Here is a 25,724-nt window from a genome sequence, read left to right on the forward strand (position 1 = left end):
TTTTATTTGAGAGAGAGCGCACACGCATGCGATTTGCAAGAAGCAGAGGGGGGAAGGGAGAAGCAGACTCCCCGCTGAGCAGGGAGCCCATCATGGGGCTCGATCCCAGGACCCCAGGATCACAACCCCCTAGCAGAAGGCAGCCATTTAACTGAGCCACCCAGGCACCCCACGACCTCAACATTTTTGAAGAATACTGGTCATTCAGGGGCGCCTGGGTGGCTCAGTCGTTAAGCGTCTGCCTTCGGCTCCGGTCATGATCCCAGGGTTCTGGGATCGAGCCCCGCATCAGGCTCCCTGCTCTGCAGGGAGCCTGCTTCTCTCTCTCCCACTCCCCCTGCTTGTGTTCCCTCTCTCGCTGTGTCTCTCTCTGTCAAATAAATAAATAAAATCTTAAAAAAAAAAAAAGAATACTGGTCATTCATGTTGTAGCCTGCCCCAGTCATGTTGTGACTGGATAGAGATTATAGAGGGTTTTTTTTGGGTAGGGGGATACCACAGAAGTGAAATTCCCTTCTCATCATAACATATTGGAGGCACATGATATGTCTTACTTCAGGTGATGGCAACTTGGATCACTTGGTTAGGGTAGTATCTGCTGGGTTTCTCCACCGTAAAGTTATTATTTTCTGGCTGTAATTAATGAACATTTGGGGGAGCCATCTTTTTTGTTCCGTCAACTTTACTGAGGTTGAGTTGACACAATAAAATTTACTCTTCATGGCATACACTTCTGAGTTCTGGCCAATGTCTACAGGGTCAAGTAACTGCCAGTGCAAATCAAGACATAGGAAAGTTCTAGCATTCCTTGAAAGTTGCCTCCAGCCCTGCCCTTTGTAGTCAACTGCTTCCCTACTTTCAGCTCCTGGAAACCACTGCTCTGTTTTCTCTCCCCTGCCCTGTCCCTGCAGTTTTGCTTTTTCTAGAATGTCAAATGAATGAAATCATACAGTCCGGAGCCTCAGGAATCTGGCTTCTGTCGCTTAGCATAATGCATCGAAGATTCATTCCTATTGTGTCGATCAGTCAGAACTATTCGAAGCCATGGACGGACGCTCATTTGTTATTCCATTCATTTGAGTTCTATTTCGTTTTTTGGCGATTATGAATAAAGCTGTAATAAAAATCCATGTATCTGGGGCGCCTGGGTGGCTCAGTCGTTAGGCGTCTGCCTTCGGCTCGGGTCATGATCCCAGGGTCCTGGGATCGAGTCCCACATTGGGCTCCCTGCTCGGCAGGAGGCCTGCTTCTCCCTCTCCCACTCCCCCTGCTTGTGTTCCTGCTCTCACTGTCTCTCTCTCTCTGTCAAATAAATAAATAAAATCTTTTTAAAAAAATCCATGTATCTGGTTTTGTGTGAACATGTTTTTAGGTCTCTTGAATAATTAGCTAAGAATGGGCTTGCTGGGTTGTATGATAAGTGGATGCTTAACTTTTTTTTGCCATCAGGAGACAACTGTGTGTCATAAGAGGTTGTATCTTAATATCTTTTTTCTTTTAAAGATTTTAGTTATTTATTTGACAGAGAGACAGAGCACACAAGCAGGGGGAGCAGCAGAGGGAGAGGGAGAAGCAGGCTCCCCACTGAGCAGGGAGCCCATTGCAGGACTGGATCCCAGGACCCCGGGGATCATGACCCTAGCTGAAGGCAGACGCTTAACTATCTGAGCCACCCAGGCGCCCCAGGAGAACACTGAAAAGAAAACTTTCTGGGCACCTGGGTGGCTCAGTCGGTTAAGCGCCTGCCTTTGGCTCAGGTCATGGACTTGGGATCCAGCTCCTTGTTAGGCTCCCTACTCAACGGGGATTCTGCTTCTCCCTCTCCCTCTGCCCCTCCCTCCCGCTTGTGCTCTCTCAAATAAATAAATAAAATCTTAAAAAAAGTAAAAATAAATAAGTAAACTTTTTTTCTACCCTTAGCAAATACAGGGGAGCTTGAATTTGCAAGTCAGAGCCAGAGAGTTGGAACTATGCCACGTTGGATTAGATGCTTTCAAGACGAACATATAGATAAGATAGTAAAGAAAGATGTTGAGGAAGTTTCTTTTTAACAACATTTTCTAATTCCAGTTATTGGCAAAGAGTTCTGGCATCAGTGAATGGCAGCAACACTGTGGCGAGCATCTGCCTTGTGTGGAGAGGTAGACTGGGACTTAATCCTTGGATTTAATAACAAGCTAATGTTAAAATCTTCTTTAAACATGGCATTTTGAACTAATTTCAGACTTACAGAAAAGTCGCAAACATAGAGTTCCCATGTATCCTTCACCCAGCTTCCGCAAAAGTCGCCTTCTTCCGTAACCATAGTACAATTATTTGTTAGGAAATATAATACTGTTAATCAATAATTCCACAAACTTTACTTGAATTTCACCAATTTTCCACGAATGTTCTTTTTTTGGTTCATGATCTAATCCAGGATCCCATGTTGCATTTATTTGTCTCCTTAATATCCTCTAGGAGTTTTTTGTTTTGTTTTCTTTTGCTTTTTAAGCAAGCTCTGTACCAAAGGTGGGGCCTGAACTCAAAACCTGAAGATCAAGAATCGCATGATCTGGGCGCCTGGGTGGCTCAGTCGTTAAGTGTCTGCCTTCGGCTCAGGTCATGATCCAAGTGTCCTGGGATCGAGTCCCACATTGGGCTCCCTGCTTGGCGGGAAGCTGACTTCTCCCTCTCCCACTCCCCCAGCTTGTGTTCCTGCTCTCACTATCTCTCTCTCTCTCAAATAAATAAATAAAATCTTAAAAAAAAAAAAAAAGAATCGGGGTGCCTGGGTGGCTCAGTCATTGAGCATCTGCCTTTGGCTCGGGTCATGACCCCGGGGTCCTGGGATCGAGCCCCACATCGGGCTCCCTGCTCAGCGGAAGCCTGCTTCTCCCTCTCCCACTCCCCCTGCTTGTGTTCCTTCTCTCACTGTGTCTCTCTCCGTCAAATAAATAAATAAAATCTTAAAAAAAAAAAAAGAATCGCACGCTCAAGCAACTGAGCCAACCAGGCCCCGCCCCCCCAGGAGTTTTTTCTTTTTAAGATTTTATTATTTATTTGAGAGAGAGAGTGCAGAGGGGAGGGGCAGAAGGGGAGGGAGAAGAAGAGGGAAAGAATTCCAAGCAGACTGCGCTGAGCGCGGAGCCTGATGTGGGGCTCGATCCCATGACCCGAGATCATGACGTGAGCCCAAACCAAGAGTTGGATGCTCAACTGACCCAGGTGCCCCTAGGAGTTATTTTTAACTTCCTTCATTTCCATACACTCTAATTCCACTCCTATAGTGACTGGGTGAGCTCCATCTTCACAATATATCCCTAATCCCAACATTCCTTTCCACCTCACTGCTACCATCTCAGTCCAAAACACCATCCCTTCCCTGGAAAATGCAGCCTCCTAACCATCTCCCTGTTTTTCCTTCAGCCCCTTCCCTACATTCTTTCTGTCCATTCATTCTGTCCAGTGAAGTGATCTTTTAAAAGTATGTCTTCCTGATCAAAACCTTTTAGTGACTTCCTCTTTCATTTCAAATAAAATCTGCCCTCTCCCCCATGTAATACTTGACTGCAGGCAAGGATCACCCATGGCTGGTGAGAGATAGCTGGGGAACAGAGTATTTGCATGGTGGCAAAGTTTCACTGCCCAGATTACCAAGGGGACGATGTACCTTTAGAAGGAGAGATCTGGCAGTTAGGTCCTTGACCAGGTGGCCAAACTCAGCATCATAATAGTGGGACCATCTAACATTATGCACCTCCAAATGTGATGCAATATAAAGTTCACAGTATCACTCGAGAAATGAAATGCTTAACTTCAACCTACTCAAACCTTCAGACTCAATTTCCACTTTACAGGCGAAACAGGGTTAGTGGAACAAACTAAACACCCTGAGGAAACAATCAGACAAATCCCTAATGTGGGACATTCTACTGGAAACTGGCCCAAACTCTGGGAAAAACCAACAACATAACAAGAAAAAAAAAAAAAAGTGTGTGTGTGTCTATTCAATATTAAAAGAGACCAATGCAGGGGCGCCTGGGTGGCTCAGTTGGTTAAGCGACTGCCTTCGGCTCAGGTCATGATCCCGGAGTCCCGGGATCGAGTCCCGCATCGGGCTCCCTGCTCGGCGGGGAGTCTGCTTCTCCCTCTGACCCTCCCCCCTCTCATGCTCTCTCTATCTCAGTCTCTCTCTCAAATAAATAAATAAAATCTTTAAAAAAAAAAAAAAGACCAATGCAACCAAATGCAATGTGTGAAACTTGATTGGCTCCTGGTTTGGGTTAAAACAACATATTCTTGGGTCATTTGGGAAAATCTGAATATGGTCTGGATAAACTTTCCTAGGGCTTAAAATAATTTTGTGGTTATGTAGGAGGAGGTCCTTATTCTTAGGAGGCACCTGCTGACGCATTTAGAGTGCCACAGCAATTACTTTCGAATGGTACCGGAAAAATACATGATTAAGGCAGGTTTAGCTTCATTTTCTTTAAACTTTTTGTTTTGAAATAATTTTAGAATTACAGAAAAGATCCAAAAAATAGCGCAGAGTTCCACATACACACATACATAAAACAAATGTCAAAATATTTTTAAAGTATGTGCTTTCATATTAGATGCTTCTTGAACCATGAAATCAGTTATTTAAATTTTGTAATAACTAACGTAATTATTATTAAACAGGCCATTGAGTCTATCCGAAAAACTTATACAACACTTAATTCCTTACAGATCTACAGGGCCCTAAGTAACACGGCTGCCAGCTCTCGGATCTCAAGGCCAACAACCTGAGATTCCTGCCATCTGTCCTAAATCAGGGCTTTGCCACTTGCTGTTCACCAGATCTCCCTTCCATCCGATCGGATTTCACCTCTTCAGACGACCTTACATTATCCCCTTTCTAAAATAGCACCACTCTCACTGCCCAAGCCCCTTACTCGGCCCTATTTTTTTTTTTTTTTAAGTAGGCTCCACCCCGACCTGGGGCTTGAACTCACGACTCTGAGATCGAAAGTCACATGCTCTACCGACTCAGTCAGCCAGGCCTCCCTATTCTTTATTTTGCTGGCCACTCTCCGTAATTCATTCCTTTGAATGCCTTTATCGTGTCCCCCAGTACAATGTAAGCTCCAAGAAGAAAAAGACTTTGCCTTAGTCATGTACTAGATCTGCAGAGCCCAAACCCTGCCCAGCACACCTCAGCCGCTGGGTAAACAGTTACTGATTTAACAGGTTAGGCTTCAACGTAATGACACTATTCATGGAGGGACTCTTTGCCAGGCGGCGGAGGGGTATTTCACCGTACACAACAACACACGCATGCGTAGAAGATCCGGGAAGTGTGTTGGGGGAAAGGGGCGGAGCATCGAGGAGTCTCGCGCTTAGAGTCGGTTGGAGCCGAAGGCGCAAGGTAGACAGGGCTACTGCTTGGTGCGCTACCCGCGTGCGCACTGCGGCCTGCAGCCCACCTCGGCAAAGGAGTTTAAGGTGCCCGGGGGCGGGGAAGTGACCTGGCGCGTGCGCAGTGCCCGCGGCGACGCCAGGTCCCTCTGTGTGGGCTGTGCTTAATCGCGCGGCGCGTGCGCAGCGCGGAGGGCGGAGGGATTTGAGACTTGTTCCACCCCTTTCCCCTGTCGCGAGCCGAGGCCGCGCGGGCTCGTGAGCAGCGGCGTGGTGCGCGCGCGGGGCGGGCGACGAAGGCAGACGGACGCAGACGCCGCCGGAGTCGAAGGCAGAGCAGGAGTCCCTGCTGCTGAGGGGCCGCCGCAGCCGCCGCGAGCCCCCGGACCGTCGCCAGGCCGAGGAGGGCGCCGCGCGGCGGGTGAGTGTGACCGAGTAGCCTTACCGGGTGTGGAGCCGCTACCCACAACCCCCTGCGGTGGGCCCCAGTCTTTTCCCCGCGGCCGGGCCTCCTTCCCGCGCCACCGCACCTCTCTGCACCCCTTACCCAGAGTCCTCTGGGCACCTAGGCCTTCTTCCCGCAGCTCTCCCGGGGTCCCTTACCCACAGGCCCTTGCGGCGTGTTGCCTTTTTCTCCCTTGCCTCCGCGGCGGCCTGGACCCTTACCCACAGTTCCTTTCGTCTGTGGGGGGCCTGGATCTATTACCCACAAGCCCCTGGCTCGAGGTGGTGTTGCTTCTGAGCCTCTTCCCTTGATCGGAGACTTCCTGCGACTCCCGCCCCCATAACCTGTTCTCCAGGGTGTGGGACCCCCCCCCAGCCGCCATTGCTTTGGACCTCCGTCGTAAGGATCCTTGAGTCCCCCGCACGCTCCCAGGGAACCTCTCAGCCCCACGGCTCCTTGCTCGGGACTCTGACTCTTAACTACTTAGAAACTCTTTTTCGGTCTTTGTCTCTCTGACCGGCCTTGCCCGGCCCTCGCACAGCCCTCTCCCCAAGAACCTGATTTCTCATTCAGACTGATGCCTTTCCCCCGAGCCGTTGGGTCACTCCCGTGTTCTTACAGAACCTTTTTTCATACTGAGACCTTGCCCCTCGATCTCTGTTTTCTTGGGAGTCAGGAGATTGTAGGGGCCTCCTCTCCGCCCGGTCACCCTAACGTAAGGCTGTCCTGCTTCTGCTCTCAGACTTGGCAAGATGACCCAGTTCCTGCCGCCCAACCTTCTGGCCCTCTTTGCTCCCCGCGACCCTATCCCATACCTGCCACCCTTGGAGAAACTGCCACATGAAAAACACCACAATCAACCTTACTGTGGCATTGCGCCCTACATCCGAGAGTTTGAGGTGAGTTCACTGAGCAGTCTTGGAATGGTTTGGGTTCTAGGGGGCCACGGAGCTGGATTTGGGAGTCCAGTTTCTGACCATTTTCTAGCAGTGTGATTTAGGCAGGGGACTCACTCTTTCTGATCCTCTGTCTTAAATGGGGTTGATAGTGTATCCCTTGTAGTGTTGTGGGTTTTTTTTTTTGAAAATACAGTAACTAGAAGTTGAGGATTCAGGCTCTGGAGTCAGGCAGTCCTCGGCCCACACCGTTTATCAGCTGTGTGACCTTGAGCAAGTGGTGTATTCTCTTAGTTGATTTCTTCGTTTTTAGTAAGGGGATAATAGTATTTTCCTCGTAATATTGGCTGGGAATTAACTGCAAAACTTGGTATAGGGCTTGGCACCAAGTAGTCAGCAATCATCAATGTTACCATGTTCGCCAGTTTTGTTATTAATAGGATGATGTTCAGGGCGCCTGGGTGGCTCAGTCGTTAAGCATCTGCCTTTGGCTCAGGGCACGATCCCAGAGTCCTGGGATCAAGCCCTGCATCGGGCTCCCTGCTCAGCGGGAAGCCTGCTTCTCCCTCTCCCACTCCCCCGGCTTGTGTTCCTGCTCTCGCTATGTCTCTCTCTGTCAAATAAATAAATAAAATCTTTAAAAAAAAAAAATAGGATGATGTTCATATGAGCTTGAGGATTTCAGCTCTGCAACTGCAGGATAAACACAAATACGTGACTTGGGCTTTTGGGCCTCCGTCTTTTCATTTGTAAACTGGGGGAAACAACATCAGCGGTGCATCAGGGCACACCTGAGAAGTGCTGGCACACAGCCAGGAGTCAGTAGAGGCCAGTTCTGGTGTCAAGTAAGAAAGGGCCAGCTGAAGGTGGAGGAAGCTTGCAGAGCAGAAGGTAGTGGAGAGGTAACAGAAGACTGGTTCTTCAGTAGGATTTGCCACCCTTGGTGAACCGGTCCTGGGGAAATGTTATTAGCTAATTAAACTAATTTAATGGCTACAGGCCCGTGGCACCCTTGATGATGCGGGTCATGTGGCAGTTACAGTTTCATGAGCGGTTGGTGAGCCCTTCGAGAACTACCCTGGCCCTCAGAAGGTGTCCAGTTACTGCTACTGGACTGCACTGTCAAGTCCTTTTGCTTCAACCCTGGTCCTGATCTCTGTGATAAAGGACAATTCTTTTGCAGAGTGATGTTGATAAATACAAAGGAGTGATTTTGATTTTCCTGTATCTTTTAAAGAAAGACTACAGAATAAAAGATCAAATTTTTATTAAGTTTGGTGGGCATAGAGCTATTTTATCCTGTTGCTGTAGAAGTTTCTGAATTCTTCTGATTTCTGTACTTCCCTTGTGACAGACCAGCAACGGTTCGTGGATAGCATTGGTCCACAGACCACATTTTTGATCTTTGCCACTCTCCCACCTCCACTGGCCTGGGAACTGTCCCATGTTTGCTTGTGTGTTTGGGGGGGGCGGTGAGTGCCTGAGGTGCTTATTGTTTTCTGGATGGGTGTCCCTTGCAACCCCCTGTTCCTCCCACCCTGTCACCTCTCTTCTTGTTCCCAGGACCCTCGAGATGCCCCTCCCCCGACTCGAGCAGAAACTCGGGAGGAACGCATGGAGAGAAAGGTATGTCATTTTCACCTGTTGGCCCCATATCTTTTTTGCCACGTTCTCCAGGATGTTCCCTGACATCAGGGCACTTCTCCCTGCATTCAGTTGTCCACCTTTCTCCTGACAGAGACGAGAAAAGATTGAGCGGCGACAGCAGGAAGTGGAGACAGAGCTAAAAATGTGTAAGTTTCTCTTCCTCTCCCATTTCTTCTTCAAACCCTCTTGCGTTTCTCCTCCACTGATCCACCCCAGTGGACCTAATATGGGAAGGTGTGATGGTTCACTTTTTAGTTCACAGAGTTGGCTGAACACTGTGGTTTAGGCATTTAAGGAGTACAGGATGGGGTCTGGGTTGGCGGGAAGTGAGCCTTGGGACCTTGGGCTGCGTGTCCTACCGGGGAGCGCACTCGGAGGGGCTACCACAACGCGGTTCGGTGTCACAGGCTGAAGCAGTGAAGCAGTTACGGCTCCACTTTTGCTCCTTGACCCTCCTGCTGGGAGTTTTCCATCCCTTCCAGGTACGGGAGGGATTGAAACACAGGACCAGATACATTATAGCCATTAACCAGACTTTATAAGAGGGTCACATCAATCTCAGATGGCCCTGTCTTGTTAGAGCAAGGGCTTTACAGTCAGAAGCCTTGGGCTTCCCTTCTACACCTGTGAGGCTGGTGAATCACATCTCTTTAGACCTTAGTCCCTGGAGTGGCATGTTTTCTCAGGGCAATTATGCAGATGTCTAACTTTTTTTTTTAAGATTTTATTTATTTGTCAGCGAGAGAGTGAGCACAAGCAGGGGGAGCGGCAGGCAGAGGGAGAAGCAGGCTCTCCATTGAGCAAGGAGCCCGATGTGGGACTCGATCCCAGGACCCTGGGATCATGACTCAAGCTGAAGGCAGACACTTAACCAACTCAGCCACCCAGGCATCCCAACATTTTTTTTTTTTTAAAGATTTTATTTATTTATTTGACAGGGAGAGCGAGAGAGCACAAGCAGGGGGAACAGTAGAGGGAGAGGGAGAAGCAGGCTCCCCGCCAAGCAGGGAGCCCGATGCGGGGCTCAATCCCAGGACCCTGAGACCATGACCTGAGCTGAAGGCAGACGCTTAATGACTGAGCCACCCAGGCGCCCCCAACATTTTTTTTTAAAAATACTTTATTATTTAATTTTTGAGAGAGTGCGAGCAGGTGTTAACTGAGGGGAGGGGCAGAGGGAGAGAATCCCAAGCAGAACCCGGCTGAGCATGGAGCCTGATGCAGGGCTTGATTTCACAACCCCAAGATCATGAGCTGAGCCTAAATCAAGTGTCAGATGTGTAACTGACTGAGGCACCCAGGTGACCCCAGATGCCTAACATCTAAAGACCTGGATATCTAGCTGAGAGCTCTCTGAGCACTGACTTACTGCATCTCAGACTCAATGTCCAAACCGCATTCAGAATTTCCTCCTCCCACCAACCTGGTTTCCTTGGATGTTTTTGTCAGTGGAACACGGCCATGCAGCCTTGCAAGTCATGATCTCTATCATGGGCCACCCACTTTGCTTTTAACACTTTTTTTCCTCCTTTCCCCAGCTTGTCACCACGACCTGTCCCTGTTACTCTCTGTCCCAAATCTGACACTTCTCTCTGTGTCCACCACCACCCAAATCGCTTCCTGCTCGCACACACAGTAACAGTCTAACTGGTTTATCTACAGCTCTGTTTCCACCAAGTTCTTTGGGTCTTTAAGTCCGACTCTACCTTTTTCTAACAGCTTCCTTTTGCTGTCGGCATAAAGACCAAAGTCTCTTTCTTGCTCAGGCACGTTGGGCACCATGCTCCCCTCCCGCTCTAGCCACAGTCACTTTTTCTTATGCCTCTTTCTTGCTGGATGGTCTCCTGTCATTGGGCTTTTGCCCAGGCTGTTCCCCCAGTCTGTGATGACGCCTTGGTTTGTGTGTAGCAGCCCTTTGTGTCCCTGTTCGGCTGTTACTTTTCAAGGAAACCTTCCAGGACTTCCTTGCTCAGGTCGAGTCATGTTGTGTGCTGAAAGTCCTGAGTCCCGCTGCAGGTTGGTCACTTCGGTCTGCACAGGGGATTTGAAGAGAATCTCTCTCTACTGGAGGTTCACGGTTGCTCCGAGAGAGCAGGGTTTGGATGGGATTTGCTCTCTGTGACAGCCCCAGCCCCTGTAGGACCTGGCACACGGAATTGTTGGCAGCAGTTAGTCTGGGGAGTCCTTTCACTCCGTTGCTAGGGTACCGGCCTTGCAATCTGACCCATGTGCCCTTTAACCCCGATTCTGCCACTTGTAGCCAGGTGACCTTGGGTAAATCACTTGTCCCCTTGGAAGTTATTTCCCCCCCTTTGAGAATGGGGTCTTGATGAGTTAAACGACACCACGAAGGTGCAATCAGCCAAATTCACTGTGCGAAATTTGTATGACAAACTTGTAACCCAGTTTCTTTAGGTGATAAATGACAAGGAAAAAGGGCAGGGAGCGGATTGAATGGATTAAAGAATCAAAAGTTCTGGCAACCACATGGTATGTGTGGAGCTTGTTAGGATCCAGATCTAAATGAGCTAACTATAAACATCCAGTTTTGAAATAACTGGCATTTGAACACGGGTCTCCAGTTAAGGAACTAACATAATGTGTTAAGGTGCAGTAACAGTATGGTGGTTCTGGCTTCTTAAAAAGTCTCTGTTAGAGACGGAAATGGTATATTTGGGGTTTGATTTAAAATATTTTGGTGGGTTGGGAGTACAGATGAAACGAATGTGGCCAAGCGTTGATAATTGAAGCTGGTTCCTGGAGGTTTTCTGCTTCCCTAGGTATTTGGACTTCTGCATAATTGAAAAGAAAAAAGAATGGATCAAGTACATTAGGGTTTTTATGCCCCCGGGAGCCTCTGTCCCCACTACAGAAGCTTGCTGTGCCTTGTCGAAACTAACAGCTGCCCTTTGAGGGGACCTCGTCCCTTCCAAAGCAGTTGGTGTAATTCACATTATTGATTTCTCACAGCTTCCAGGCATGGCAGGGGTTATTACTCCTATTTTTTTTTTTTTAAGATTTTATTTATTTATTTGACAGAAAGAGAGCCAGAGCAGGAACACAAGCAGGGGGAGTGGGAGAGGGAGAAGCAGGCTTCCCGCCGAGCAGGGAGCCTGATGTGGGGCTCGATCCCAGGACCCTGGGACCATGACCTGAGCCGAAGGCAGATGCTCAACAACTGAGCCACCCAGGCGCCCTTATTACTCCTATTTTTAAGACAAGGAAAATTGAGGCTTGTTGAGGCCTAGTATGCTTCCCAAGAGAGAGTTCTGAGATACTTTCCCCACCATCCAAAAGTCTCATGAGGTTTCCCCACCACACAGGACAGTTCTTTGAGCCTCTGCCCTGGGTTGCTACCTAGATAATCCCTTCAGCCAAGGATTTCCCAAGGGCAGAGTTGCCAGCACGGGAGTGCTGTGGGTATGTGCGCATGTGCACTGACTGGTGACCTGCCCATCGACTCTAGTTCTCTGCCACCGTCATTGTGCTGACATGTTCTTTTTTCAGGTACAGGGGTACTCTTGGCTCGGCTACACTAGTTTTTGCCTTTAGTCACACTCGGGGGCCCCTTGCATTGGCAGGAACTACCGAGCTGCCGTGGTGTCGCAGCGGGGCCCGCCCCGAAGTCGCTCCCCCAGGCAGCAATTGGCTTGGCGGTCCCGCGGCTGCATTCTCGCTGCACCTGTTGGACCACCTGCTGCCTGCTGTTGGCAGATGTGTTTCCTGTTGCTGCCATGAGACTCGCAGGTCTTCAGTCAGATGTCCTCATCCCAGTGAGGCCTTTCCTGACCTTCCCCTTACTGCTCTTCTGCCTGGGTCTGTCACTTTCGGATAAAATTAAATGGTTTCCTTACCTTGTTTACAGTCAGCCTCCCTGCATTCGTGTCTGATCTCTAAGAAGGCAGGGGTCTTTTTTTGTCTCGTTCACTGTGGAATCCCCGACACCTTAATGACAGTCGCAGGCGCTTGTTAGTACTTAATAGGTATCTGTTAGGTGAGTGGATGAGAGTGGCCCGGTGCAGACTGAGAGACCAAGGCACAGAAAATGACAGCGCGGAGGGATGAGGTAGGGTGAACACCAAAGGGGGCAGGCTCAAAGATGGCGTTGTCTTCAAAGGCTGCCATCAGTTTCCAGGGAATTACTCCTTTAAATGTGGGTTCAGTCCGCTGGTTTTTAGTAAATTCTCTAAAGGCACCTTGTATTTCATTTATGTTTGGGAGGTAGCCCTCTCACAGGAGACAATCTAGAACTTTATTTCTCTGGCTCCTTGGAACAGCTAGACTGTCTTCCTGAGAAGCTCGTGCCTAGACATTCAGCATAGAGCCGGGTAGTTAGAACCCCTGGCCTGTGAGGTCAGGCTGGGGTGTAAAGCCGGCTTGGCCCTCTGCCGCTCTGACGCTTTTTCCTCTTCTGTGCTTCAGGGGCTGGTTTTGTTTCCATTTGCAAAATGATTAATCCTCAGCATCCAGCACAGTGTCAGGGCCTAATTACGTGTGCGATAAATTATTAACGTTCTTTTTCTCCTATTCCCGCACAACACGGCAGGTCATTCTGAGGGTAGCGCTATGTCATGGAAGAGCCACCTCCGCTGGGCACTGGGCAGGGTGCCTCTGGGGCCCTGGCGGGAGTCGAGGGCCGTCGTGTGGGGTTGGGTCACCATAGTCTGAAAAGGACTTCTTCCCAGGCCTGAGCCATCAGAATCACCTCTGGAATGAGTTTTGTAGTAGATTTTTGGTTCCTGTCTGTAGAGGTGGTTATTCTTCAGTGGCCTTGTGGGAGTGAGAATCTGATCAGCATTTTGTGCCCTGGCTTTTTCCCTGAGGCACAGAGGCTGTGGTGCATAGGGAAGAAAGCAAGGCTCGGGCTCTCCTGGGCTCTCTGCCAGCCTTGGATCTACGGTTTCCCCGTGGGCTGCAGGTGCAAGCTGTGCCATCGGGTGGCGGTGCGGCCCTGCCGGTGAGGGAGGAAAAGGCACCTGGAGTGATGGGGCTGCCTCCGCAGAGATTCCCAGTCTTCCCCTGGAAGGGACTGGAACCTTCGCACGTGTAGGTCTGAAATGGCCTTTAGGCTGGCTCCATCCAGTCAGCTTGAAGTCAGCCTATCCCCTTCTCTCATCGGCCTGAACTGGCTACTCGGATACAAGGCTGCTGGAGGGAAGCTGGAGAGAGGAGCATGCCCAAGGTCTCCAGTCACCAACAGTTTTCTTCTCTCTAACCGGCCTCTGCCATTCTGTCTGTGTCTGTCTGGCTGTGTGAGACTGTTGACGTCTTGTACTTACTTACGCATTGTGTTCTTCCTGCACAGGGGACCCTCACAATGATCCCAATGCTCAGGGTGATGCCTTCAAGACTCTCTTTGTGGCTAGAGTGGTGAGTCCCAAGCTCCCCACCCCTGGAGCCCCAGAGGAGCCTAGAACCCTGGGCTGCTGAGAGCTTGGGTGTGGGGCAAAGGACAATAGGCTAAGTCCTGGAATGTTCTGAGGGCTTTGGGATGGCTCACTTCTCCCACTTAACTTTGTATCTGTCTCCTGGTAGAACTATGACACGACAGAATCCAAGCTCCGGAGAGAGTTTGAGGTGTACGGACCCATCAAAAGAGTGAGTGAACTGGGGCCTCGGCTACTTGAAGTGGAGCGGGGTGGGGGGAGGGAGAAGGCCGGCTCCCGGCCCCGAGGCTGCGTCCCCTCATTGCGGGGCTTCAGAGGCCGTGGCCTGCATTCACATTCTGACTGCGCTAGCATGCAGCCAACTTTGGGTAGCAGGAGTGGGATTAAGTAAGGGCTGCTTTTTGTTGATTTAGGATACGGGTAGGCAAACTGCGGATTTACCGTTTGTAAATAAAGGCTTATTGGTGCCCAGCCAAGCCCATCTGTTCACTGGCGGCTGCGGCTGCTGTAAGGCCCTCAGAGCCGGAAGTGTCTGCTGTCTGGCCCTTTAGAGGAAAAGCAGAAATGTGCGTGCTGACTCGTTTTAGAGCAAGGCTGTATGTTTTACTGACGTGTCTTGAATTCACTGAAAAATCGCTTAAGTGCTCGGGCGGTCGTGAGCGCTGGAGGTCATCGTGTGCACACACTGCCGAGCCTGGCGCCCGCCGGTAGAGCATCAGTCACTCTGGGCTCTTGAGGACAGGGAGAGGGTCTGAGGCATCTGTCGCTGGCAGCACGCAGGCTCTGCGACTGAATGGGTGGGATTTCCTTGTCTGAGAACTAATCCCCCCCCCGCCTCCCCGCTGCCAGATACACATGGTCTACAGTAAGCGGTCAGGAAAGCCCCGCGGCTATGCCTTCATCGAGTATGAACATGAGCGAGACATGCACTGTGAGTACCTCCGGCCTGAGCCCTGCCCTCTGACCCTCTCTCTTCTCTGCTGCCCAGCCCCTTCCCGTCGTCTGTCCCCACCCCCACCCTGCCAAACCTGACATTAGCGATGTCTCTTCTCCTTCTCCCTCTGTTTCTGATATATCTTTTTTTTTTTTATATATACGTGTTTTTTAAAAAACAAAAACCAAAATCCCCCACAACGTGTGTGTGTGTGTGAACCTGGGGAGGTAAGTGTCACACGTTGAACCTCAGGGGCAAGGAGGGAACTGGGTGGGGGCTGGGGCCAGTTGGAGGTGGGGGGGAGGGGTCGGATGTTCGGGGAGCCTCTCCCCATTCCCCCCACCATAGTTGGGGGCGGCCAGGTTGGAATGAGGACTGGCCTTTGGACCTGCCCTCTCTTCCCCCCAGCAGAGCTGGGGCTGGGCCACCCGACCCTCCGCCTCCCCACCCCTGGCCCCCCACCCTGTTCCTCAGCGGGCAGTGGGTTGGTAGGCGTGTTTAGCGCCTGCCCCCACATCTCCAAAGCCCCCTTTGAGGCTGCGGCGGCGTCCACATGGGCAGGGATGGGTGGGTGGGGGTGGGCAGGGCTGCGGCGTGTCCAGGGGCCGCCGTATTAATTGACTGTTCTTATTGTCACTGCAGCCACCACGCAGCTGGCTTGCAGCTGATGCTTACGCTCCCCTTACAACACCTCAGTGTATGGTTGGTATAAGGGTTTGTATCATGGGTAAGATCACTCAGCACCGCACACTAGCCCAGCTTAGCCAGGCAGCTCAGGAGCAGTGAGGCCCTCCTCCCATCCCCGGTCGCCCCTCAGCCTCCCCGCACCCAGAACCCTTTCCTTGTTTGGGTGCCCTTTGTCCCTCCTGCTGCCCCTTCCCCCAATCCGTATATGCTCTCTGGTAATCTTGCTGATCCCAGGAAGGGAAGGATGAACCCTGATGGGAAAGGCAGCTGGCCTCTCCAGTTGGGCTCCACCCAACCCCCGACTTACCTGGCTTCATGACGTCAGCGGCAAGGTTACGGGAACATTGAAGACAGGACGCACTAGGGCGAGGGCTCCATGTGGAACCCTTCAGCCCTTTGCTCCCAGCCCCCGTGCTTCTGTGGGGCTGTCACTGTGGTGGCCCTGGAGAATCTTTTTGGTTGCTAGACTCAGGGTGCTGTGCCCCTTTTCTGTCTGCCTTATCATGGTTGAGGCCTACCGAAGGGCTCTGGTGCCCAGCGGCTCTGCAGAGTGCATGGAATTGGGGATTGGGGTGTGGGAGGGATCGAGTGACAGGCTGCAAGCAGCTGAAGGTGTTGTAGATTTTACTTAAGACCCTTCCACTGTCTAGAGACCTAAGAGAGGGAGAGAAAGAGAAGCCTAGAAGTACACATGTCACATGGTTTCTTTTGTTGGTACTCCTGGGTTGGGCCTCTTCTGGGGTTTGGGACACTGAACCAGAGCAGGGTTCCTTTGCTTGACTGTGTTCCCGGTCCTTAAATCCCTTTCTCCCACTATCCTCCTCTGGGTTCGGGGGCCAAAAGGCCCCTTCTCCTCAAATCACGGGCAGCACTCCATCTCCTGGACCCCCCAGGCTGTCCCCTTGTGTGCCAGCCTTTGAGTGGCAGGTGGTGGGAGGGAGTGTGGAATTCGAGGTGGAAAAGTCCTTGTATGTGCTGCGAGGGTGGGGCGTGTGCCTAGTTTAGTGTGGACTTTACTGGGAAAGGTGAGGGCGGACAGGTTCGCTAAGGCCTCCCCGGCCTTCTTTTTAAATTCAACAAGCTAGTCCCAGGGCTTTGCCAGCTCCTAGACTTGATGTTAATCCTTGTCTCCCCCTCTTTCAAGGCCTCCATGAGGTTTTTTTGGGGTCCACCACTTCCTCTGCCTGTCTCCAGGTGGTGCAGGAGATGTGGTTCCTCTCCCTCTCTGTGGCTCCCTAGAACCCCCCACTTCCCTTCCCTGTAGCTTTAGCTGACCCCATGGTGGTGGGTGTGGGGTCTGTGCGCGTGCTCAGGTAAGCTTGGGGGCTCCAGGTAAGCGGTCCCGTGTCCCCCCCCGGGAAGCCCGCCTCCTCGCCAGGCCCCCAGGAGTTGCCGAGCCCCCCCCATCCCGCTCGGTTTGGACACCCGCAAGGCCGGCATCGGTAAATGGCACCTTTTTCTCTTCCTCTGGTTGTATTTGGGGGGGAGAGGGCTGGGGCGGGGCAGGGTATTGTGGTTGGTTGAGGACAACCCCCTAGGCCAGGGCTGGGGGTGGGAAACGGACTTTTTTGGCCTTCCTGATGCCCCGTGTGAGACAGGCCCAGGATCGGGCCTGCCCATTGCTGTGCCCTGCCCAAGAGCAGGAACATGCCTCTCCCCGAATCTCCCCCTCTACTCCTCACCCTTCCCGAGAGGCTCCGGCTGGGGTTGGCCTCCCAGCGTGTGTTGAGCTGGGGGTGTGGAGGGAGAGATGGGATGGGGGCTGGGATTGGGTGGCAGTCAGTCGGCTCAGGTAAGGCAGGAATTGTCAGGAGCACCGCACGCCTCCCATGCCTCCCTCCACTTTCCCTCTCCCCCAGCTGCTGTAGGGGGCCCCTCCAGGCCTCCTGGGAGCACCATAACCCACCCTTCTGCTCCCTGCCATCTCCTGAAGATTTCTCCCACCCTTTTCTGGTTCATTTTCTGTTCTGATGTCTGTTCCCCCCACGCTCACCTCCGCCCCCCCCCCCCAAAAAACACAAAAAACAAAAAGGATAACCGGTGTGAACTGGGGTGCAGAGCGGCCCAGATGGGCCTCCTCCCCCCAGCATGTTGTTTTAGGGTGCATGCCTGGGGTTGTGGAGGAGCCCTCCCCCACAGCAGAGTCCAGCCTTAAGTTAACCTCCAGTTTCTTTGCAGCGACTATGGCCACCTGGGCAGGAGGGGGCTGCTCTGTCGAAAGGGAGCAGGAAGGGCCTGGGAGCCCGGGGCGTGGTGGTTGGGGTGGTCTTGCTCCCCCCCAATAGTGATTGGGGGGTGATAAACAGGTGCCGAGATGGAGCAGGCCCCTCCTGGTTTGGGAGAGGGTTGGTCTGGCTGTCAGTTGCCTGGCTGTCTGGTGGGTGTATGGGTGTGTGCGTGTGTGCGTGCGTGCGTGCGCGCACAGAGTGCGTTGATGGGGACGTGAGGGTGGGGATGCTGCAGAGCTGGGCCCTGTCCTGACTAGAGGACCCTCTGGGGACTCCTCCCCCTCCCCCCTCCCCACATCTGTTGCAGCCGCTTACAAGCACGCAGATGGCAAGAAGATTGATGGCAGGAGAGTCCTTGTGGACGTGGAGAGAGGCCGAACTGTGAAGGGCTGGCGGCCCCGGCGGCTAGGTGAGCACTTCCCGCTTGGGCTGGCGCTGGAGGATCTGACTCCCTTCTGCATCCTCTGCTGCTTTCTGTTTTTCCTCCTTCTTTCTGCTTGCCTGGCTGCTCATCACATCCTCCCTTCCTCCCTCCAGCTCCTCTTGTCACCATCATCGTTCCTGGTGGCTGTCTTCTCATTCTGGGTCACTGATTAGGAGCAGGAGCACTGGCCTGGAGAGGCAAGTCTGGGATCAAATGCCAGCTTGTGTAGTTATTAGCTGGTGCATTTCCCCTCTTCCTGCCTCATTTTCCTTTATCCTGGAAAGTGGGGATAACCTCAGCATACCAAATGCCCAGCTTGGCAGGTGGCACGTGGTAGGGCTTGTAAATGTTACTCTCTCATCCACCTATTCTTTGCTCTTGCTCATTTGTTTATTCGTTGATTACCAGTTGTGTCCTGTGTTTTTAGTCAGGAGCAAGACACAGACAGCTTTTGTCTGTCTCTGATTGTTACTCACCGTGTCAGTCAAGGTCAGTTTGGTTGCAAGTATCAGAAATACATTTGAGGTTTTTAAAACATATAGGAGCGTTGTCGGTAGAGAATCCTGGAGGTCCTTTGGAGCTCAGAGATGTGTGATGCCCCTGGGCCTCAAGAGGACCTGGTAGCCAGACCTTCGAGCTGTCCGGAGCCGCGTCCGGCATCACTGCCCCTTGCCTGCACCTTGCGTGCTGTCTGCACACTGGTCCGTGTTTCCCTGCACTGGCTCTGTGCCTGCTCTGCAGCTTCCGCTTTACACCTCGTCCTGGGTGAGCCTCTGTGCTTTGGGGCGTTCGGGTCTCAGTGGCGCAGTGTTGGGCCTGCACCTGGGGCTGCGGTGCTGCCATCCAGACACGCATGTGAGGGACCTCCTCCTGCGAGGGTGAGTGACAGCTCTTCAGGAGAGCAGGTCCTCCCCAGGCTGACACGTCAGGCGGTGCGGTACTCCCTGCTCTTACTCCTGCCTCCCTGTCCGCTGCTCTCACCCTGGCTGGCCTGTGCGGCCTAGACCACACACTCCCCTGCTATGCCTCGCGACAGTAGCTAGCTGCTTCTCTTGCCCTCATTCCTCTGCGCTGGAGTGAGTTTTTCAGAGTCTGTTATTTTTATTTATTTTTTATTATTATTATTATTTTTTTAAAGATTTTATTTATTACAGAGACAGCAAGAGAGGGAACACAAGCAGGGGGAGCGGGAGAGGGAGAAGCAGGCCTCCCGCTGAGCAGGGAGCCCGATGTGGGGCTCGATCCCAGGACCCCGGGATCATGACCCGAGCCGAAGGCAGACGCTTAATGAACTGAGCCACCCAGGCACCCCAGAGTCTGTTATTTTTAGAATTCTGGAATCCCAGAATCTTCTAGTTCAGTTCGCATTCAGACTTTGTGATAGCAGTCCCCAGTACATCCTGACCCAGTGTATATCCATGGAAAAATACCACCCATGACAAAAGTTTTGTGAACAGTAATTACCTTTTCTACGGGCAGTGTGTACTAGTATTTTATATTCTGTTGCTTTATTTTGTTTTTTTAATACGTTGGTTGCAAGCCATCAAATTGATGATGGGATCCATAGCTGGATCGTGACCTGAAAATTGAAGACAGTAGTCTGTTCTGCACCATGCCCATGATGTTCCAGATGCCTGGTAGTTGCCTGTCCCGGGTAGAATGTTGGCCCTCCAAGTGGCCTTTCTCCTTTTTCTCTGGCCCTGCCAAAAGCCATTTCCGTATGTGGAACTCGGACCTGCCTCACTGAAGCTTCCTTCCAGTCCCTGTGGTGCAGAAGGGTGCACGAGAGGGCAAGTTCTGGAGTAGGCTGGGAGCCCTAGCCCAGTTCTGCGCCTTCGTTCCCAAGTCCCCATGGGCAAGTGACTCTTTGTTTTCCCATCTGCAGAAGGAGCTCTTTGTTGCTCCTTAGAGTTGTTCAGTCAGTCATCTGACTGCAGTACGTAGACTTTTATATTCTGGGTGCTGTACCACATGCTGGTTACAAGCAAAGCCAGACACAGCCCCGACTTTCACGGTGTGTAATAGTCTGCCGGGAAAGGCCAGCATTCCTCAGCTCTCACGGATGTATAAACGTGAAGCTCCCCTTGAAGTCTCAGGAAGGAACCTACCTGTTCTGGGAGTGTGTAGTGGGGAACAGCTGAATCTGGAGAGCTTTCGAGGAAGTGATGTTCTGGCTAACGTGTAAAGGGTTTACTCACCCTTCACAGGGAAGGTGGTAAGATTCTAGGGAAAGAGACGAATGATCCCAGCTGGGGCAGAAAGGAGATGGAGAGTATAAGGGGATTGAGAACCGCCCAGAACGTAAAGAACCAGGGACCCCTGGTTTGAAAGGTGGGCAGTGGGAAGCCATCAGAGGCTTTGAGGCAGATCAGTTAGAAAGGTCACTGGCTTGGAGCGCCTGGGTGGCTCAGTGGGTTAAGCGTCTGCCTTCGGCTCCGGTCATGATCTCGGGGTCCTGGGATCGAGCTGCTCCCTTTCCCTCTGCCCCTCTGTGCCCTGTGCCTTGCCCCACTTACACTCTTTCAGATAAAATCTTAAAAATCTTTTTTTAAAAAAAGGTCACCGGCTGTGGTTGGTGGGAGGAGGCCGTTGAGTGGGAAGGGTTTGCAGGGCTCGGTGGTGCCCTAGCGGTTAGGAGCACGTGCTTTGGAATGTGAGTGCAGGTGTTTCCCAGCTGGCACTTCGTGAAAGTCCTCACATCTCTGTAAAGCATGGCTGTCCTGTTAAACATGGTTGCAGTCCTTCCCTTTGCTCTTTGGTGCCCCTCATTTCCCTTCCCTGTGCGCCCTGCCCCAGACTGACCCTCTCTTCCCTGCTCCCACCCCAGGAGGTGGCCTCGGTGGGACCAGAAGAGGCGGGGCCGACGTGAACATCCGGCATTCGGGCCGGGACGATACTTCCCGCTATGATGAGAGGTAAGATTGGGCAGCTGGTTTCCTGGGATGGGGGTGGTCACGTGGGGGAGCCCGACCACAAACCTCTGCCCACCTCATCCAGGCCCGGCCCCTCCCCGCTTCCCCACAGGGACCGGGACCGGGACCGCGAGCGGGAGCGCAGGGAACGAAGCCGCGAGCGAGACAAGGAGCGAGAACGGCGACGCTCCCGCTCTCGGGACCGGCGGCGGCGCTCACGGAGTCGCGACAAGGAGGAGCGGAGGCGCTCCAGGGAGCGTAGCAAGGACAAGGACCGGGAACGGAAGCGGCGAAGTAGCCGGAGCCGGGAACGGGCACGTCGGGAGCGGGAGCGCAAGGAGGAGCTGCGTGGTGGCGGAGGTGGTGGCGACATGGCAGAGCCCTCTGAGGCTGGTGATGCGCCTCCTGACGATGGGCCTCCTGGGGAGCTGGGTCCTGACGGCCCTGATGGTCCAGAGGAGAAGGGCCGGGATCGTGACCGGGAACGACGTCGGAGCCACCGGAGCGAGCGGGAGCGGCGGCGGGACCGCGACCGAGACCGGGATCGCGAGCACAAGCGGGGGGAGCGGGGTGGCGAACGGGGCAGGGATGAGGCCCGAGGTGGGGGGGGTGGCGGCCAGGACAACGGGCTGGAGGGTCTGGGCAATGAAAGCCGAGACATGTACATGGAGTCTGAGGGAGGTGATGGGTATCTTGCTCCGGAGAACGGGTATTTGATGGAAGCCGCACCAGAGTGAAGAGGGCCTTCCTCCCCCCGCGCCCTGGTTCTGTTTGGACGTGTTCCTACCCACCCCTCTGCTGTCGTCCTCTCCCCCCGACCTTCTCGGCCACCACCTAAGTTTGCCAGCCAAGGGTAGGAGTCTCCTTATTTGTTCTGGCCCCTTGGATTTAAAAATAAAATTAATTTCCTGTTGATAACGAGCACCTTGGTTTCTTCTTCACTGCTCTTCATGTCTTCCTCTGAAGGTCGTCACCTGACTGTTGATGGCCCCACTTTCGTTTGTGTCCCAAGGCCTGCCAAGGACTTGGGCTTTTGACCTAAGGCTGGGGCTACCCACACTACACCAGACCTGCTTAAAATGGGATAAAGAGATGCTCTGCAAGGGTTCCCTCTGTTAGGATTTTTGATCCCTTCGTGATTTTCTTCCTTTTTTTTTTTTCCCCCCCAAATGTCTTCCACATTCCCTGTGGGGCCGTCCCTACCCTTGTCTCGGTGGCCGAATGGGGTTCTAGACACTAGATTGCTCAGTGGAAGCTGCAAGTTTGTGTGAAAAGGAAGCTGTCGTCTGCGTTGGGGAGAGCGGGGAAAGGCTGAGGAGGTGAACTAGGAGTGCAAGCTGCAGAGGGATAAGATGGGGGCCGCAGAGCATCTGCACGAGGCCAGGAGGGCAAAGGGCCTGCGGTTGGTGATCGCGAGTTCACCATGAGTATTTTCACCTCATGCCTGCCAATGACAGTGGAGGATTAACAAGAAACCCAGGAGAGGTTCCATCAGCAGTTGAGATTCCAGCTATTTGTGGACAGAAGATTACTAAGGTGGTGGTGAGGACACTGCAATCTGGTGACCGCTTGAGAAGGAAGCCAGTGAGCCTTGCAGAACCCCAGAGGGGCTCGAGACCACAGCTGCAAGTGCAAGCATAGCGGACTCCGGAATCTCTGCCCAGAACAGCTGCCCTCTGTTTGAGCCCTCGGGATGCCTACGAGCCGGGCATCTTCTGCCCAGACAAATACAGGACCTATTTTTGTGTCTGAAAAGTTTCTCAGTCTAAAGGTAAACTTGGCCTGATAACCCACAGGCAGCCTGTCCGCTAAACCTGGCACAAGGATTATGCTTTTTAACTACCTCGGTCTACATAAACATGCAAAAATGGCCGGCAATGGAGAAGATCCTGCAGCAAGAGACCAGAAGCTAAATGGAAAAACTGGTCCTGGAAGGAAGAATTTAGGGAATAAAAGAGAACTCAATGCCTCTAATTAGTATATTCTCATAGAGATCCCAGATAGTGCACCTGGACTTCTGGAATTGGCTGTGAGCACAGGCCCGTTACATAAAGCCTGGACAAAACCTGCAAAAGCAGCTTGCGGAAGGCATTGGGGAGCTTGGCTCGAGGGTGTCTGATGCCGAAGAAAAGGAAAGCATGCAGGTGAACTTCATATTTACCCGCCCTTTTTCCTCGAGGGCATTTGCCAGTTTAGTGTGGGGGAAGTAGACTCAGCGGCAGTCCACTGGGCTGAGTTCACACAGGTTGGACTGCATAGCTTGGACTGGAGGGCCAAATTTCCAGGTGGGGCACTGAGCCCCCAGATCTGGCCTCAATCTTCCCTCAAGGCATTTGCAAGCCGCGGAACCACTTGCTGTGGGTGCAAGACACCTGCCCCCCCCAGCCCCGCCCAAGGGCTCATCCGAAAGCTGTAGCTGGAGGCTACCGAGCTGAGCAAAGGCGGCCACAGCCTTGCAATGGCCATGCTGGAGATCTCCAGAGCTCCACCATATTGGAGTAAGGCCACAAGTGAAACAAACCAAGCATGAGGAAACCTCAAAAGGACCTGTCAGGATTTATAAGGTGATCTCTCTGCCGGGAGAGGACTTAGCCCTTTGGGGGAAGACCGAATTCAGAGCCTCTGTGATTCTTAGTACACAATGCTCAGCATTTACTAAAAAATCATGAGGCATTCTAGAAAGAAGACTTGAGTTGCTGAAAACCAAGGGAAAAGTAGCCAAGAGACCCAGGCATTCTGATGTTGGGAGTTATCAGTGAAATAACTAGGAAACAAGGAAAGGATGGAGAGCTTTAGTAGAGATCTGCCATCTTTAAAAGAAAAAAATCAAACGGAAACTTCAGAACTGAAAACAGTAACAAATTAAGAATGTAGGTGCAGTGCGCCTGGGTGGCTCAGTCGTTAAGCGTCTGCCTTCGGCTCAGATCATGATCCCAGGGTCCTGGGATCGAGCCCCGCATCGGGCTCCCTGCTCGGCAGGGAGTCTGCTTCTCCCTCTCCCACTCCCCCTGCTTGTGTTCCTGCTCTCGCTATCTCTCTCTCTGTCAAATAAATAAATAAAATCTTTTAAAAAAGAAAGAAAAAGAATGTAGGTGCATTCTGCAGTTAATCAGATACAACATAACCCGAAATGTTCCTGTTACAACACATTAAAAGTGCTGGGGTGGGGGGCGGTGCCTGGGTAGCTCAGTTGTTAAGCGCTCACGTCATGATCCCAGGGTCCTCGGATTGAGCCCCGCATCGGATTGAGCCCCGCATTGGGCTCCCTGCTCCGCGGGAAGCCTGCTTCTCCCTCTCCCACTCCCCCTGCTTGTGTTCCCTCTCTCACAGTATCTCTCTCTGTCAAATAAATAAAATCTTAAAAAAAAAAAAAAGTGCTGGGGTGGGGAAAAAGACAAACTTTCTTGAAAGTAAGAGAAACCTCACCATCTTTTAAGGAAGTCAACAGGGAGTTAAAGGAGAGGAAACAGGATCCAGTTCAGAGCAGCAGGGGAAAATCCCAGATGGCAGTTTCTAGAGAGCACTTAGTCCACACTGGAGTCAGAGGACTCAAATTTCTAAGGAGTTTCACAATAAAAAAGCTTCAGTCACTGAACTGATGGCATTTATCATTTCACAATGTACACAAATAAGACCATCGTGCTGTAAGCACCCTAACTTCTACAGTGATGCTTGTCAATTATTTCTCAGTAAACCTGGCTAGAAAAGATTCAGTAAAATATGTTATGATGGAAAGTTTGAAAAATGGAGAATGTGGAAGAAAAGCAGATTGAAGTCGCAGGAAAAAAGCTGTTCAGGAAAGGCAATGTAATCACAGAACACTGCCTGGGCTCTCTAGTAAACAGTCAGTACTTAGACATAATATGAGCACTTTATTGATTGCCCTAGGAACTGGTACCATAAAACTACCATGGGAAGAGAGCGGAAAGGTTGTAAGAGCAGAAAATCAATATGTAATATATTACTAACGTCTAAAATTGATAAATTGAGAAGTAACAGATTACTTAGATACACAAGCAAAGTATCTTTAAATTGTTGCCTCTTGCAGCGGGGAGAGTTAGGACAGGGGTTGGTGCTTTTCAGTATTAGCCCTCCTGTGTTACTTGATTTTGTTTTCACTGTCAACTGTTGTTAAAATGAGAGAAAAATACTATGAAGGAGAGGGATAGACATACCTGCTCTAGTCCTCTCACTTGGCTAAAGTCCTTTTCAGGATTCCATTCCCCTATCCAGCTAATGGTGCTGGTGGGCAGCAGTCAGACTTCTCCACAGTCTTGTCAACGTTTCCTGTATTTCTTTGGCCTCTCTAGAGTGTATCTGATACCACTGCCCACTTCTTTTTTTAAAAGCACTCTCTTAACCTTTCCTCCCACCTGGTTTTCCTCCTACTTTCCTGCCATTCTTTGTCTTCTTCCTACCTTTGAAATGTTAGGAGTTTCAGGGACTCAGTCCTAGGTCCTCTTCGTTGTGTATTATCTTGCCCCCAGCTAATGAACACAGCTAACCACCAAGACAGGTCCAGACATTTCCAAATCTGTCCACCTGTCCTTCCTGTCTCCTATCCGTGTCCAAGCCATCACAGTATTGCTGGGAGAACCTTCTCGCTGGTCCCCCGGCTTCCGCTGTTGCTGCCATCCAATCCAGTCCCCACATCGTAGCTACACGGATCTTAAAATACACATGTGAATATCACATTTTACTCTTAGGAGTTACCACGAAGTCCAAAGTCGTCATGTGTATGCCAACACACAAGGCCGTGCATAACCTGTATCCTGCCTACCT

The 25,724-nt window shown here is 51.7% G+C and overlaps 1 protein-coding gene across 2 annotated transcripts; it reads left to right on the forward strand.

Moving 5' to 3' along the window:
• Positions 1-5,548: 5,548 nt before the first annotated feature.
• Positions 5,549-21,866, forward strand: SNRNP70 (small nuclear ribonucleoprotein U1 subunit 70). Of its 2 annotated transcripts, none has more exons than XM_034986958.1 (10): positions 5,549-5,803; positions 6,570-6,726; positions 8,287-8,349; positions 8,462-8,516; positions 13,676-13,740; positions 13,906-13,968; positions 14,607-14,688; positions 17,914-18,015; positions 20,858-20,945; positions 21,055-21,866. In XM_034986958.1, exons 2-10 carry the CDS (start codon positions 6,580-6,582, stop codon positions 21,677-21,679), a joined length of 1,290 nt encoding a protein of 429 aa, XP_034842849.1. In that variant the 5' UTR covers positions 5,549-5,803; positions 6,570-6,579; the 3' UTR covers positions 21,680-21,866. The 2 variants fall into 2 exon arrangements, with proteins under 2 accessions (XP_034842849.1, XP_034842848.1); XM_034986957.1 differs by having other exon boundaries at positions 5,560-5,803; positions 21,028-21,866.
• The last annotated feature ends 3,858 nt before the right edge of the window (positions 21,867-25,724 follow it).

The sequence above is a fragment of the Mirounga leonina genome, unplaced genomic scaffold, assembly GCF_011800145.1.
Source record: "Mirounga leonina isolate KUSES-001 unplaced genomic scaffold, KU_Mleo_1.0 Mir_376, whole genome shotgun sequence".
NCBI lineage: Eukaryota > Metazoa > Chordata > Mammalia > Carnivora > Phocidae > Mirounga > Mirounga leonina.